Source organism: Acomys russatus, chromosome 13 (assembly GCF_903995435.1).
Source record: "Acomys russatus chromosome 13, mAcoRus1.1, whole genome shotgun sequence".
Taxonomy (NCBI): Eukaryota; Metazoa; Chordata; class Mammalia; order Rodentia; family Muridae; genus Acomys; species Acomys russatus.
In genome coordinates this window covers 42,913,528-42,926,366 of record NC_067149.1, presented here as the reverse complement: position 1 = coordinate 42,926,366, position 12,839 = coordinate 42,913,528, and the positions used below count along the sequence as shown (strand labels likewise).

The 12,839-nt window shown below is 39.7% G+C and overlaps 1 protein-coding gene across 6 annotated transcripts in view; it reads right to left on the bottom strand.

Annotated features, from left to right (window-relative positions):
• Pparg (peroxisome proliferator activated receptor gamma) overlaps window positions 1-12,839 on the bottom strand; it is a 126,666-nt gene that overhangs the window by 25,668 nt on the left and 88,159 nt on the right. For all 6 annotated transcript variants that reach the window (XM_051155117.1, XM_051155115.1, XM_051155116.1 and 3 more), the window contains 2 exons: window positions 11,575-11,713; window positions 156-355 (listed from right to left, as the gene is read on the bottom strand). In XM_051155117.1, the coding sequence (XP_051011074.1) occupies window positions 156-355; window positions 11,575-11,713 (339 nt within the window). The remainder of the gene's footprint in view (window positions 1-155; window positions 356-11,574; window positions 11,714-12,839) is intronic.

Below are 12,839 nucleotides of genomic sequence, written 5' to 3'. Positions count from 1 at the left end.
GACCAGGCCTGCTACAAGGTTTTAACAGCCCACAGCTGAACTATACTCTGCATATGCATTCGTACCGAGGCAAATCATTCAGTCAAAGGAAACAACCCGCAGCCCCCCCCCCCACCCCCCCGACCCCACGATGAAGAAAGCAGAAGAGAACTAACTGATTTGTCTGTTGTCTTTCCTGTCAAGATCGCCCTCGCCTTGGCTTTGGTCAGCGGGAAGGACTTTATGTATGAGTCATACAAATGCTTTGCCAGGGCCCGGAGATCAGCAGACTCTGGGTTCAGCTGGTCGATATCACTGGAGATCTCCGCCAACAGCTTCTCCTTCTCGGCCTGTGGCATCCGCCCAAACCTGATGGCTGCAGAGGAAGAGGAACGACAGGGTGAATCATTGGATCATTACGATGGGATGGTTCTGTGTTGTGCTCTTCCTAGCCTTGGTTCCCACAGTGTACGGGCCCCTCCTCTCTCCACCCAGCGCTTCTGCTTTCCCTCTACCGCTTTGCTCATGTTTTTATTTCACAACAGTGGCACAGACAAATGAAAATTAAATTATTTACTTCTTCAATTTAAAAATGCAGCATACGATCCTGTTAGGAAACTGGAAGGATCTATTCAACAAACAGGAATATATATTCATTTGAACATGAAATAATTGAGAGAAAACTATCCATCCCTTAAGATCCAATGCAAAGTCACCTTCTTTGTAAGGTTTTCAAGTACAGCTATTTCTTCCCAGCACTTCACCAACCCTGAGAATGTCAATGATTGACATGTTCACACTGTACTATAATTGTGACTTTGCCTCTAATCCCTCTGCAGAGCCATGTCAGTGTCAGGGACACTGTCTGATTTATCTTGGTAACCTCTGCACTTCACAGAAGGTACGGTGGGAGCGCGTTCATATTTTATGTATTAAGAAGTTACAGAGAAGTTACAGTGGTGTGAACACAGACTCTGTTCTCAGGCAGTTTGGATGAGCTATTTGTTCCTGTTGTAAAGAGAGGATGGTGCTTTATTTCATCTATGAGACCGGGGAACTTGGACACCGAATGGATGGAAGTTGTTCTAACCCCTAACTCTGCAGAATTATCCCTTAATGAGGCTGTCAGAAAAGACAATACCTTTATCGTTGGCTTCTCAAGGGGTGAGGAAGTAGGAATGCAAAGGAAAGATTTAAGAGAGACTAGTAAGGTCTAAATTGGAATTAATCTGTGTGAGCTGGGGTGCCATTTGAGGACAGAATACTTGCCTGGCATGTGCAAGGCCTGTATCCCATTCCCAGAAAGTAAAACTAATAATCTATTGGAAGATTTTCAACTCAAATAAAATTTCCTGCTTCCCCTCTGATATTTTTTTGTAAAACGTCACTTTGAGTAAGGCTTCGTTGGGGTCACTCTTTGTTGTTGTTTAAAAAAATTATAAAAAACATTAAATTAAATTTAAAATGGGGGTGTTGGAGAGTTGGCTTAGTGGTTAAGAGCACTTGTTCTTGAGAGGACTTGGCTTGATTCTCAGCACTCATTTGGTGGCTCACCAGTATCTATAACTCAAGTTCTGGTGGACGTGACACTTTCTTTTTTGGGTATCAGGCATATATGTGGTACACATACATAGATGCAGGAAAAACAAAAAAATTAAAATTTAAAATAAAAAATACATCTACTTATTTAGTGTGTGTGTGTGTGTGTGTGTGTGTGTGTGTGTGTGTGTGTGTGTGTGTGTGTATACCACACTGCTTGTGTGGAGGGTTTTCTCCTTCTGCTATGTGTAACTCAGGCCATCAGGTTTGGACAGCTCCCTTTAGGGGCATTCTTTGAACACTACTTTCCCATAGTAAAGCATCTGGCTTTTGTACCCAGTAGTACCTCGTGCACCATTCTATGTGACACTCAACATGATGGGCCCTTTTACTTAGATGATAGGCTCCTTGTGGGCAAAGATTATGTCACATTCGCTTATGTCTGTAGCACTGGTGGCACTTGATCAATGTTGCTGACTATGAGAAACAACAAACTTATGGTTCTTTTTATGTTTTTTTGAGATGTTTAAACATTTTTATAAAAATTGGTGTGTGTGTGTGTGTGTGTGTGTGTGAATTTGCCTGCATCTGTGTATCATGGTGTCTGAGAAGGCCCGCAGAGGGCATTGTAGCCCCAGGAACTGGAGTTACAGACAAATGTTAAGTGTTATGCAGGTGCTAGCAATCAAACGCAGGTCCTCTGCAAAAGCAGCCAGTGTTCTCAGACTAAGGTAGCATGTCTACCATAGACAAGGTATATGGGAACAGTTCCATCTGCTTAGTGATTTTATTTACTTAATCTTTGGTGCTGAGGATTGTGTATTGGGCCTTGTACACACTGAACTCATGTTCTACCACTGAGACACAACTCAGCTCATCATTTTTATTGTATTTTATATTTTTGAGACTAGGTCTTGTGGCATAGCACAAAGTGGGCTAGAATTTGAAACACCAGCCTTCCTAGTGGTGTATTACAGGTTACTACCATGCCCAGCTGAATTTTGTTTTAAAGACTAAATTGTACCCTCAAGTCTCAAATGTGTAAATGCATCTTAGTTGGCCCTATGCTTTATAACTGATAATATAACTTTTGCACATGACCCCTTCACACAGAAATATTTAAATAATTGCCATTTTTTAAAATCAAAATTTCAGCCTCCTTCTTCATTATTCTCTTCCAGTTGTGCTGTACTGTGATAGAGAATGTGAGCTTACTGAGGGGCCCTCTCACCTGGTCCCCAGATCCGCTGGGCTCCCTCAGTCTATGACCTTGACACTACTCTCTTCTTTTTTATAGCTCTGGCCACAGCGGCCGACTATGTTTTCCTTTCTCCCCTTGGTCTACAGCCTCCATGAAGACAGGAGTCCTGTCCATTGCACTCAGCACTTAGCATATTTAAATACTTGTAGAACATTTTGAAATAAAGTAAATAAGATGTGTGCTCATCGTGAAATGGAGAACACTAAGCAAGGCTCCGTGCCTCCTGAGGATCTACAGGTAGTTGATGGTTGCGGGAGGGGAAAGAGACATTTTCTTCAGTTGTGTAGCTACTGGTAAGTTGCCTGAGCTCCTGTAAATAACCTCTCACACATACTTCTCTATGTTATCCCAAGTAAGCTCATTAGGTCGAGAGAGAGAGAGAGAGAGAGAGAGAGAGAGAGAGAGGAAGAGGAGGAAGAGGAAAGATGATAACAACAACAACATGAAAGCAGAAGGTGGCTAACTAGTTTGGAAGAGGAAAGGGACAAGGAAAGGTAAGGGGGTCAATATGATATGCATATATGAAAGTGCCGCAATTATACCAATTAATTAATATATGCAAAATAACAATTTAACAACCATGTAGAAGATCCTTTCATAGTCCTCTGAAAAGCCATTCTTAACCATCACCTCTTTCACCCAAAACTAATCATATGCTTTGTTGTCCTTTGAGCAAATTGGAGGAAAAGGGGAGAGAGCATGTTAGGACCACTTGGGGACATTCTAAAGTTCTCTATCCCATGGAACATTCTACTAAGCCATCCCTATATCCCTAATAGAAATATATATGTATATGTAATCATGTCATATCATGTCATATCAATTCAACTTGGAGCTTGAAAAAAACTTCCTAAATGCTAAGCATTCTTGTATGCACACATTAGTAGTGTGTTATGTTATTACAACATTTCTAATGCATTTACATTAGTTATTCTGCTAGAACAGAAGCTATATGAATATTGGTTTTGTCTTTGCTCCTGAGTGTCACACAATACATACGATGAATGTGTGAAATATTCAATTAAAAAATAATCAAGTTTAAAATAGGTAGAAGATGAGTCAAAATGTACACTGGGAAGTTTACAGGAGAGGAATTGAGATTTATGACACATAAAAGTAAAGAAATTGTGGGCTGGGCATATGGATCAGAGGTAGAGTGCTTTGCTAACACCTGTGATGAAGACTTGGCTCTGCTCCCTAGCATGACAAATAATAAAACAAAAGAAAAATGAAAAACAAAACACCCACAGAATTTGTGAAATAAAATTTGGAAAAGAACCAGAGCTATCCTATAGTGAGATATATAGCTAGAATCATCTACTGTTCCACAGACCACCCCACACTGTCTCTTTACCTGACGAATAGTTATTAAGTGACTCTCATGTTAGACACTGTCCTAAGCTCTGGTTAATTAAAAAACCATTTATCTGGTGTGTATATATGTATGCATGTTGCCTGTATGGGAGGTCAGAGGACAGTTTGTGGGAGTTGGCTCTCTCCTTCCACTGTGTGAGCCCGAGGGATGGAACTAGGTTGTCAGGCTTGGTGGCCAGCTCCTTTACCTGCTGAGCTATCTCATTGGCCTTCTGGTTAAACTGAAAGGAAAATATTTATTTGTTTTTCTAATGTGCATAAGTATTTTGCTTTTATATATATCTTTGTACCATGTGTGTGAAATGCCTATGAGGCCAGAAGAGGGCATAGGATCCCTTGGAACTGGAGTTATACACCAACATGTAGGGGTTGGGGATCAAATCTGGGGCTTCTGCAAGAGCCATCAGTGCTCTTAATCACCGAGCCATCTCTCTAGCCCCTCCTATGATTAACATTTTAAGCCAGGCATAGTGGTGCACGTCTTTAATCCCAGCACTCGGGAGGCAGAGGCAGGAGGATCACTGTGAGTTCGAAGCCAGCCTGGTCTATAAAGTGAACCCAGGACAACCAAGGTTACACAGAGAAACCCTGTCTTGAAAGCCCAATTTACACACACACACACACACACACACACACAGAACCAAAAACATACATGGACACTAACATGCCTAAAAATGATTTTATTTTTTCTAGCGAGCAACCACAACAGCTAATTAAAGAGTTAAAGAAAGTTACATGCGGGCGTGGTGGTACACGCCTTTAGCCTCAGCACTCTGGAGGCAGAGACAGGGCATCTCTATGAGTTTGAGGCCAACCTGGCCCAGGACAGTGAGGGCTTTGTTGCACAGAGAAACCCTGTCTGGAAAAACAAACAAGCCACTTATTACACTGATGGTTCTTCTTTTTGTCACCTAACAAAAATAGCCAAAATCTTTTAAAAAATCACTTTAACTAGGATGCCTTAAGGTACTGTTATTCTACTAGAATCTAAACAAATTCATATTTTCATAAGTAGAATTTTCAAAAATGGCTAAATATCATGAATAAATTGTATTGCCAAGTAATTCTGTTACAAGCTAGACAAAAATTGTCTCATAAGTGGATTTAGCATTTCTACACATCAGGGGCTTAGCAAAGGAAGGAGACAGGTCTTGTTTGGTAGAACTAAATCTGTTCAAAACATATCTGAAGTAGAGAAACATTTTATTTGTTTCTTTGTACAAGATGGAGATTCTTGAATCTTAGGCTAGCCTTGAACTTGCTAAGTAGCTGAGAATGACCTTGAACACCTGATCTTCCTGTTTCTACCTTCTAGGTGCTGACATTATAGGCCATGCTTCCTAAACACAGCTTTTAATGTTGGGGATGAAGTGGTGTGGGGGCTTTCTTTCTGTAGGTTATAGTGCTGACATTATAGGCCATGCTTCCTAAACACGGCTTTTAATGTTGGGGATGAAGTGGTTCTGGGGCTTTCTTTCTGTAGGTTATAGGTCAAACTGGCGGCCACTGCTTTCCCTGGAAGATAAAGAACAAGCCTCAATATCTAGCTTATCTGTTGGTCTCCTAACTTTTAGCTAAGTAATTTTTAAAAATTTATTTTTAAGCTGTGCTAAGGATGAAACCCCAGGGCTTGGTACATGCTAGGCAAGTGTTCTATCAGGGAACTAAATTACTAGCCCAGTTCCTACCCTTTGAGTAGAGGAGGTCAGGGAAGTTGGACAGTTGTTTCCTAGAAGGCTAAAGTTAAAGCTTAGAAGCAAACATGGAATTATATATTGGGGACCAAGAAAAAAATGTATATTAAGAATATATATGAATATATATTATATTCTTATCTTCTACCAGTGATGATTAATTTCCAAAGACAGAAGGAAAATGTTCTCTGAGTTACTACTCTGAGTACCTGAGAGAGAGAATGTTTGGCCTCTTGGAAGGCAGTAGAATCATCCCTGCCATCACTGTCATCAGGGAGTCAGCGTTCTGACTTCTTCTCTGTGATAAACCAGCTATATGGTTTACAGGAAACTATGTAACATCTGTCATCCCCAATTGCTTTATCTGCAGAAGAGGGAGGGACTAGGAAGTGGTCTCAAGATTTCTTCTTCTCTCTATGTTTAGCTCTAAAACACTACAAAGCTCTAACCACACTGTACTACAGTACTTGGGAATATATGTTGCTTTCTTTTTAAAAGCCATCTTTGTTCCATATTTGAGGCTTTACACACACAGACACAGACACACACACACACACACACACACACACACACACACACACACACACAGAGGCAAATTCAGCCTGTTGTAGCACTTGTCACAGGCAACAACTTTAAATTTTATATTTAGGGTCGTCCCCTACAGAGGGCAAGTTGTTTAGTCCAGTGGTAGAACATGTGCTGAGCAGGTTTGATCTCTGGCACCAAAAGAGAAAAAAGTATCACTTATAGGAATGTATCTCAGTTTCAAAACAAATCATGAAAATTGGTAGGTCTTTCCAGGAAGACCTGAAGAAGTCTGAGAGAAGCTCACTAATCTCTTTAAAAGCATAACATGATATAATTACCATATTAAAATATAATACTTTATACTTAGCATTGATATTGTTGAACAATAAACTTTTGGCATGTGAGATAATTAAGTATCTTGTTTTTTGGATCTGACTATCATGCTAAAACCTAGCAAATTGACATGTTTTCAAAATACTTAGTGAATTGTGGATGTATTAAAGGCAGATGCTACTTAATTACAAATGCACATAAAAATGGATTTTCAACATAATAAATCAAGCAAAAAAGAAGAATAATTGGAATATAAAAATGTTTCTACAAAAAATTTTTTTTCCTTTCAATTTTTATGAGATGAATTTGCAGTCACAGCAGGCGTTTAACAGTAAAGATATGTCTTCTGGTCAGGTTTTCCATTTGTACATGTTTGTTGCATGTAAATCACATAAGATAGATATGCTACTGGCATGACTATTACAATAAACAATATTACTTTCTCTTTTCCTCCCTGTGTGTCTGTCTGTCTGTCTGTCTGTCTGTCTGTCTCTCTCTTTCTCTGTGTCTGTCTGTCTGTCTCTCTCTTTCTCTGTGTCTGTCTGTCTGTCTCAGTGAACATGGTATACTGGGAAGGCACAAACCACTTAGAAGAGCAAGCACAAGGAATCAGGAAAGTCTTTAGGGAAAACATATGACCAGGACCTTGAATGTCAGGTAGGATTCTGATAGGGAACAGAGAGACAGGATCCAGAGGCAACCATGTTTGTAAGCACAGAGACCACTTTCAGGAACAGCAAGACACAATTTTCTTGAAGACTAAGTGGAAAAGGGAAAAGAATGGGAGAAGAGGCAGGGCCCCTGGAAAAATCACAAATACCACAGAGTCAGAGTCAATAACAGAGGGGCTTTGTGTATTAGGACTGTCCTCACTTATTTTTTTTTCAACCCATAAACATGATAATAGCTGATTAGTCTTTTTTTTTTTTCCCTTGCAGTGATATAATATGTGTCAGAAAAGGCCTGTTCACCTCATGGTGGCCAGGAAGCAAAAGGAGGCAGAATGGGGCCAGGGCCTCACATCTTCAAGGGCGCACCATAGTGACCTAACTTGGTCCTACCACCCAAGAGTACCAGGCACTGAACAAGCCTTCAACATGGGGGCTTTCGGATTATTTCAGATCTAAAGTACAGTAAAGATTTTTTAAAAAAAGTAATAAAGCTTAAATTAGTCATTTAGGCTTTCATGTTATATACTAGGGCTACTGTTTGCCAGTCATTAGGACAACTACCACAGACAATGCTGAGTGGCACAAAAAATTGTGAAACCATTTTTTTCCCTTCAGATTTTTATGAAACCAGAGAAACTATTTTTAAAGTTTTCAGCTTTTTATCTTCAATAAAAGGAAAACCCCTACATCATTTGTATCATAAGACATCCTGATCAAAAAAGCTTTTACTAACTTTTAAACATACAAAAAGACATAATTATCAAATTTCGATGTCATAGGGAAAACTTGACTGAATGACTCATTAGTAGCACAAGCTAATTCTTTCTACTTTAGGTTTTTCCTAAATGCATTTGCCCTAAACCTAGTTATTTCATTTATATGCAAAAAGTAGCTGTGAGTATGAAATATTCACGCTTCAAAATGCTTTATAACTAAATGTTTTGTTTTCTACTAAAAACACTATATATTTTTTTAAGCATGGTAAATACTGGGGAGGTGATAGCAGGTCTTTCCAACAGAAATTATAGTTTTAAAAGGTAAAGAAATATGTGGAGGTACTTGTTTGACTGAAGAAGCAACCAAACCCCTTCCCAGACAGACAGTGGTCATCCCACAAGTTATGTGCCCCTCTGGGTTCCCTAGCTAGGCTTTTAAACATGCTAGCACTTCCATTTTGAGCTTTCCTCTAAAGGCAGTTCAGACCGGGAGTCAAACTGATTGTGCTCAGTGATGTAGAAGACACCTAAGCAATCTGTGGGACTAGAAACAATGACGGGTTACTAAATGATCAAAGTAATCGGAACACGTGCTTTCCTCGGTTATTCACAGGAAAACCTTTAGTGTTGTTGTTTTTTTTTTTTTCCTAGTCTGCGCTAGTGATGGGCATTTGAGAAACAACCTAGTCTCCAGCAAGAAGGATTCTAAAGGTTCTTTTACCGCACCCCTCTGTGGCACGGCAGACCTGGAAGTGCTACCTGAGAACCTTCAGCTATATGTTGCCATTTGGGTCCAAGACCCAAGTGTTCAAGTGTGCCTGCTCTGGGGAGGGGGTGGAACCTTTCAGAGGTAGGAAGATATTTCTTTAGAGGAGACTGTGCTGCCTCCACCCTTCTCTTTCTCTTTTGCTCTTCCTCGAGTATGACTTGTTTCACCACAGGCAACAGGGCCAAATGACTATGGATTAGAACCCCTAAAGCTTTAAGCTAAAAATAAACACTTTTTTGGTTCAGTTGTTTTTTTGTTGTTGTTTTTTTTTTTTGTTTTTGCTTGTTTATTTGTTTTAAAACAGGGTCTCACACTGTCCTAGGCTGGGTTAGAACTCATGGCAACCCTCCTGCCTCAGCTTCTTGAGTCTGGAGTTACAAGCACATATGACTACAATCGGGTTCAACTTTCAATGACAGAAAGTTGAAATGGACCACGAGTACTTTTTTTTTCTCTTCCTGAGACAGGGTTTCTCTGTGTAGCCTTGGCTGTCCTGGACTCACTTTGTAGACCAAGCTGGCCTGGAACTCACAGAGATCTGCCTGCCTCTGCCTCCCCAAGTGCTGGGATTAAAGGCGTGCGCCACCACTGCTGAGCTGCATTAACTTTTAAATAAAGTCAAACGATGATTTACTTTATTATCAACTGCATGTAGCTTTCTTTGACTTTTCTGGGTGGAGAAAATTATACCATCCATATTACATAGGTTAGATTTTTGAGAGGAAGGGTGCTAGGAATGGACTTTGGGGTCTTGTGCATGCTAAGCTCTGCACTGAGCTACACTCCCAGCCTATAGTTTAAATACTATTTATCTACTTGCAAATGCTAAGCAATGGGAGATGCATTTCATGTGAGGTGTGCTTGCTTAAAAACCACTGGAAATATGTTTTACATCAATGTTGCAGTGTCTGTAAGTGCTAGAAATTGTATCTCATATGAATATGAGAAATGACAATTTTTAAAATAGGCAAAACCCAAATAGCATTAAAAGCAGTGCTGGCATGCTTTCCTAGACTATCTTAATGATAATGACCTCAAATGCAATGATTTCTTCATAAAGATGAAATACGTTTGCTGCAACTTGATTGCATCAACTAAAATAAAGCTCTTGGCTTGAAAACTTGCCCTTATGTTTTATGAGGTTCGAAATAAAAAGGAAATTGATGGAATTAAACCAGCAAATTATTTTGCAATCAATGACTGCAGTTGTACACTGTTACAAAGCAGATGTGGTCAAATGTTGAGGAAAGTTGGACCAGATTCCCTTCCTGTCCAGTGCTGTTGATAGCTCTATTCATAATGCACTCTTGCCTTTAAAGGAACTGGCCCATAATGACAACTGCAGCTTTTACTGTTTTCAAAGGGTAGAGTATCAACCAATTGGTCATTGATAAGCATCTTGATGGTTCTCACTGTGAGAAACAAACATCTTCATGATGGATACAAATTTAATCTTTAAGGATATAGTAGAATCCACATAGATGAACACCAAGTTCAAAGGTTATCTTCTTACCAGATCAGTTTTTCGAGAGATGAAAGCAAAAGAAAATAAAGATCGGAGCTGGGGTGTAGCTCAGTGGTAAAGTGCATACTTAGCATGCACAAAGCCCTGGTTTTGATCTCCTGCATGAGAGAAAGAAAAGAGGAGAAAGGAAGGAAGGAAGGAGGGAGGGAGGCAGGGAGGGAGGAAGGGAGGGAAAAATTGGATATCAAATGAAATAAAACTTGGACTTAATTTGATAGCCTTAGTATATATTAATTCTTGAACTCATAAAAATTTAAATACAAGAATGAACTAAGACTTGACAAACACTAAGTTACAGCTAAAATTAGTTCTGTGGGCTAGCCAACCAATCAGAACCAAATGGTAATAATTTGTTTTTAATAGGCATAGATCTTCTCTGATTAATATGAATGAGTGCCACAGCGCATGAACACATGGGTCTTCTTTACTATTTCTCTGAAGCCAAAAAAAAAAAAAAAAAAAAAAAAAAGAAAAAAGAAAAAAAAGTCATTAAAAAAAATGCTGGGCATGGAACCCCAACATCTCATATGGACTATACAAATGTACCTTCACACTTTGAATTTAAATACAGGTTTAGAGAATGTGAAGTTTTATCCTGTTACATATATGTAGCATTGAGATTTTGTAGGAATTCCAAATATTTGTGTCTTTTTCTACAAGTCTGTGTGTTCTCTGAAGTTAGGGTAGTGCTGTACTATTCTTTGCATGGTAAAGAATGACAAGAAAGCACATGAACCCAAATTCTGGTGTGCTACTTAATTCTGATACTCTGAACATCAGAGACACTCAGCACTCTCTTAAAGCAGGCAGAAATGCCCAACACATGTCATCATAATTCTACTTTTAGATAGATTTTTAAAAAAAGATTTCCAAGCAACATAAACACCACGATTATCATTACATTTGTGTTAAGATGTTAGTTTTCCAAAGATCCTTTGCCAAAGTTTTAAGTCTTCTTTCAGTCATTGCAGGTGCCCTGCCAAATGGAGGGTTCTATCTAAAACCTGAAAGTCACTGGCCTACATGAAGATGCTCTCATCAGGATGGTTTTGAAACTTGTCTTTTTTTTTTTTTTTTAAAAGAATCGTACCCATTTCCATTAATTTTCCTAGTGCCTACTGACCTGGACCTAGCATTGGCCATGAGAGTAACAAAATGTGGACATGGTTCTCAGTATCCACTTACCATTGTGAGACATCCCCACAGCAAGGCACTTCTGAAACCGACAGTACTGACATTTATTCCTACTTTTTTTGTGGATCCGACAGTTGAGGTCACACCTATCATAAATAAGCTTCAATCGGATGGTTCTTCGGAAAAAGCCCTGCAAAGGGATATTGAAAATAAACAATTTTTAAGTCTATGTGACATATGGAAGCAGCAACGTGTTGATAAAGACACACTCATTGATCTGGGCATCAGAAAAAGTGGATTTGGGCTGGGAAGACCACTCAGTCAGTAAAGTGGTTGCCTTGCAAGCCTGAGGGCCTGAGTTCGATCCCCAGGGCCCTTGGAAAGATGCTGGGGATTCTGTGGTTTGTGCTTGTCGTCCCAGGACTGGAAGGCAGATTGAACAGCCAGTTTAGTCTAATTGGTAAGCTGCAGGCCAGTGGGGACCATGACTTTAATATGGTTGACAGTGTTAATGAGAATGACACGGAAGTTGTCTTCTATTTTTCACATGGACACATACACACGCGCACCTACAATCTATGAATATGCCTACCGGTGTACATATATGCACTTATGCATACACATATTAAACAAAAGGCAGGTTTGTGCACAGTTCTATCATGGGGCCTTGCACAAATGACTCTCTGTGGCTCCCTAGTCCTTTCTGTTAAACCAAAGAACAGGAGGACCCTTTAGGGTTGTTTTTCACCTCTTAGACACTGAGCACATCCACTGATGTCACGCAGTGTACACCGGCTCTACATTTGGTTTTCAGCATGCTCTAAGAAGTGCTCTGGATTTAATGCAATGCAAATAAAATACCATGTAATCAGTCCAGTCTCTCAGCAAGTCATTCCAGCAGTGTGCCCCAGCCTTCATAATTGTGCTAAGCAGCTTGGCAAAGTTATAGTCATTTCCTTCTAAAGCATGATCGGGGCCAATAAAAATCCACATGTGGATAACTTTTTGGAATTCTCCATGTTGCAATTTCCTGCAGAATTTGTTTTATTTATTTATGTAGTTGAAAGAATTCCCCACCATTGTAGCTTGCAAGCAGAAAGAGATAGTAGGAAACAATATGAGAAGCAATTGGGAAAGCCTCAGAAAATCTGCTACCTCAAAATACAAATATGTCCTTCTGGGACTAACAGAGTACTCATCTGAATTTTACTGCATATTTTGCATAGAAATGCAGAAAATATAATTGGAGGTATCTTCTAGCTCCAGTGTGTGTGTGTGTGTGTGTGTGTGTGTGTGTGTGTGTGTGTGTGTGTCCA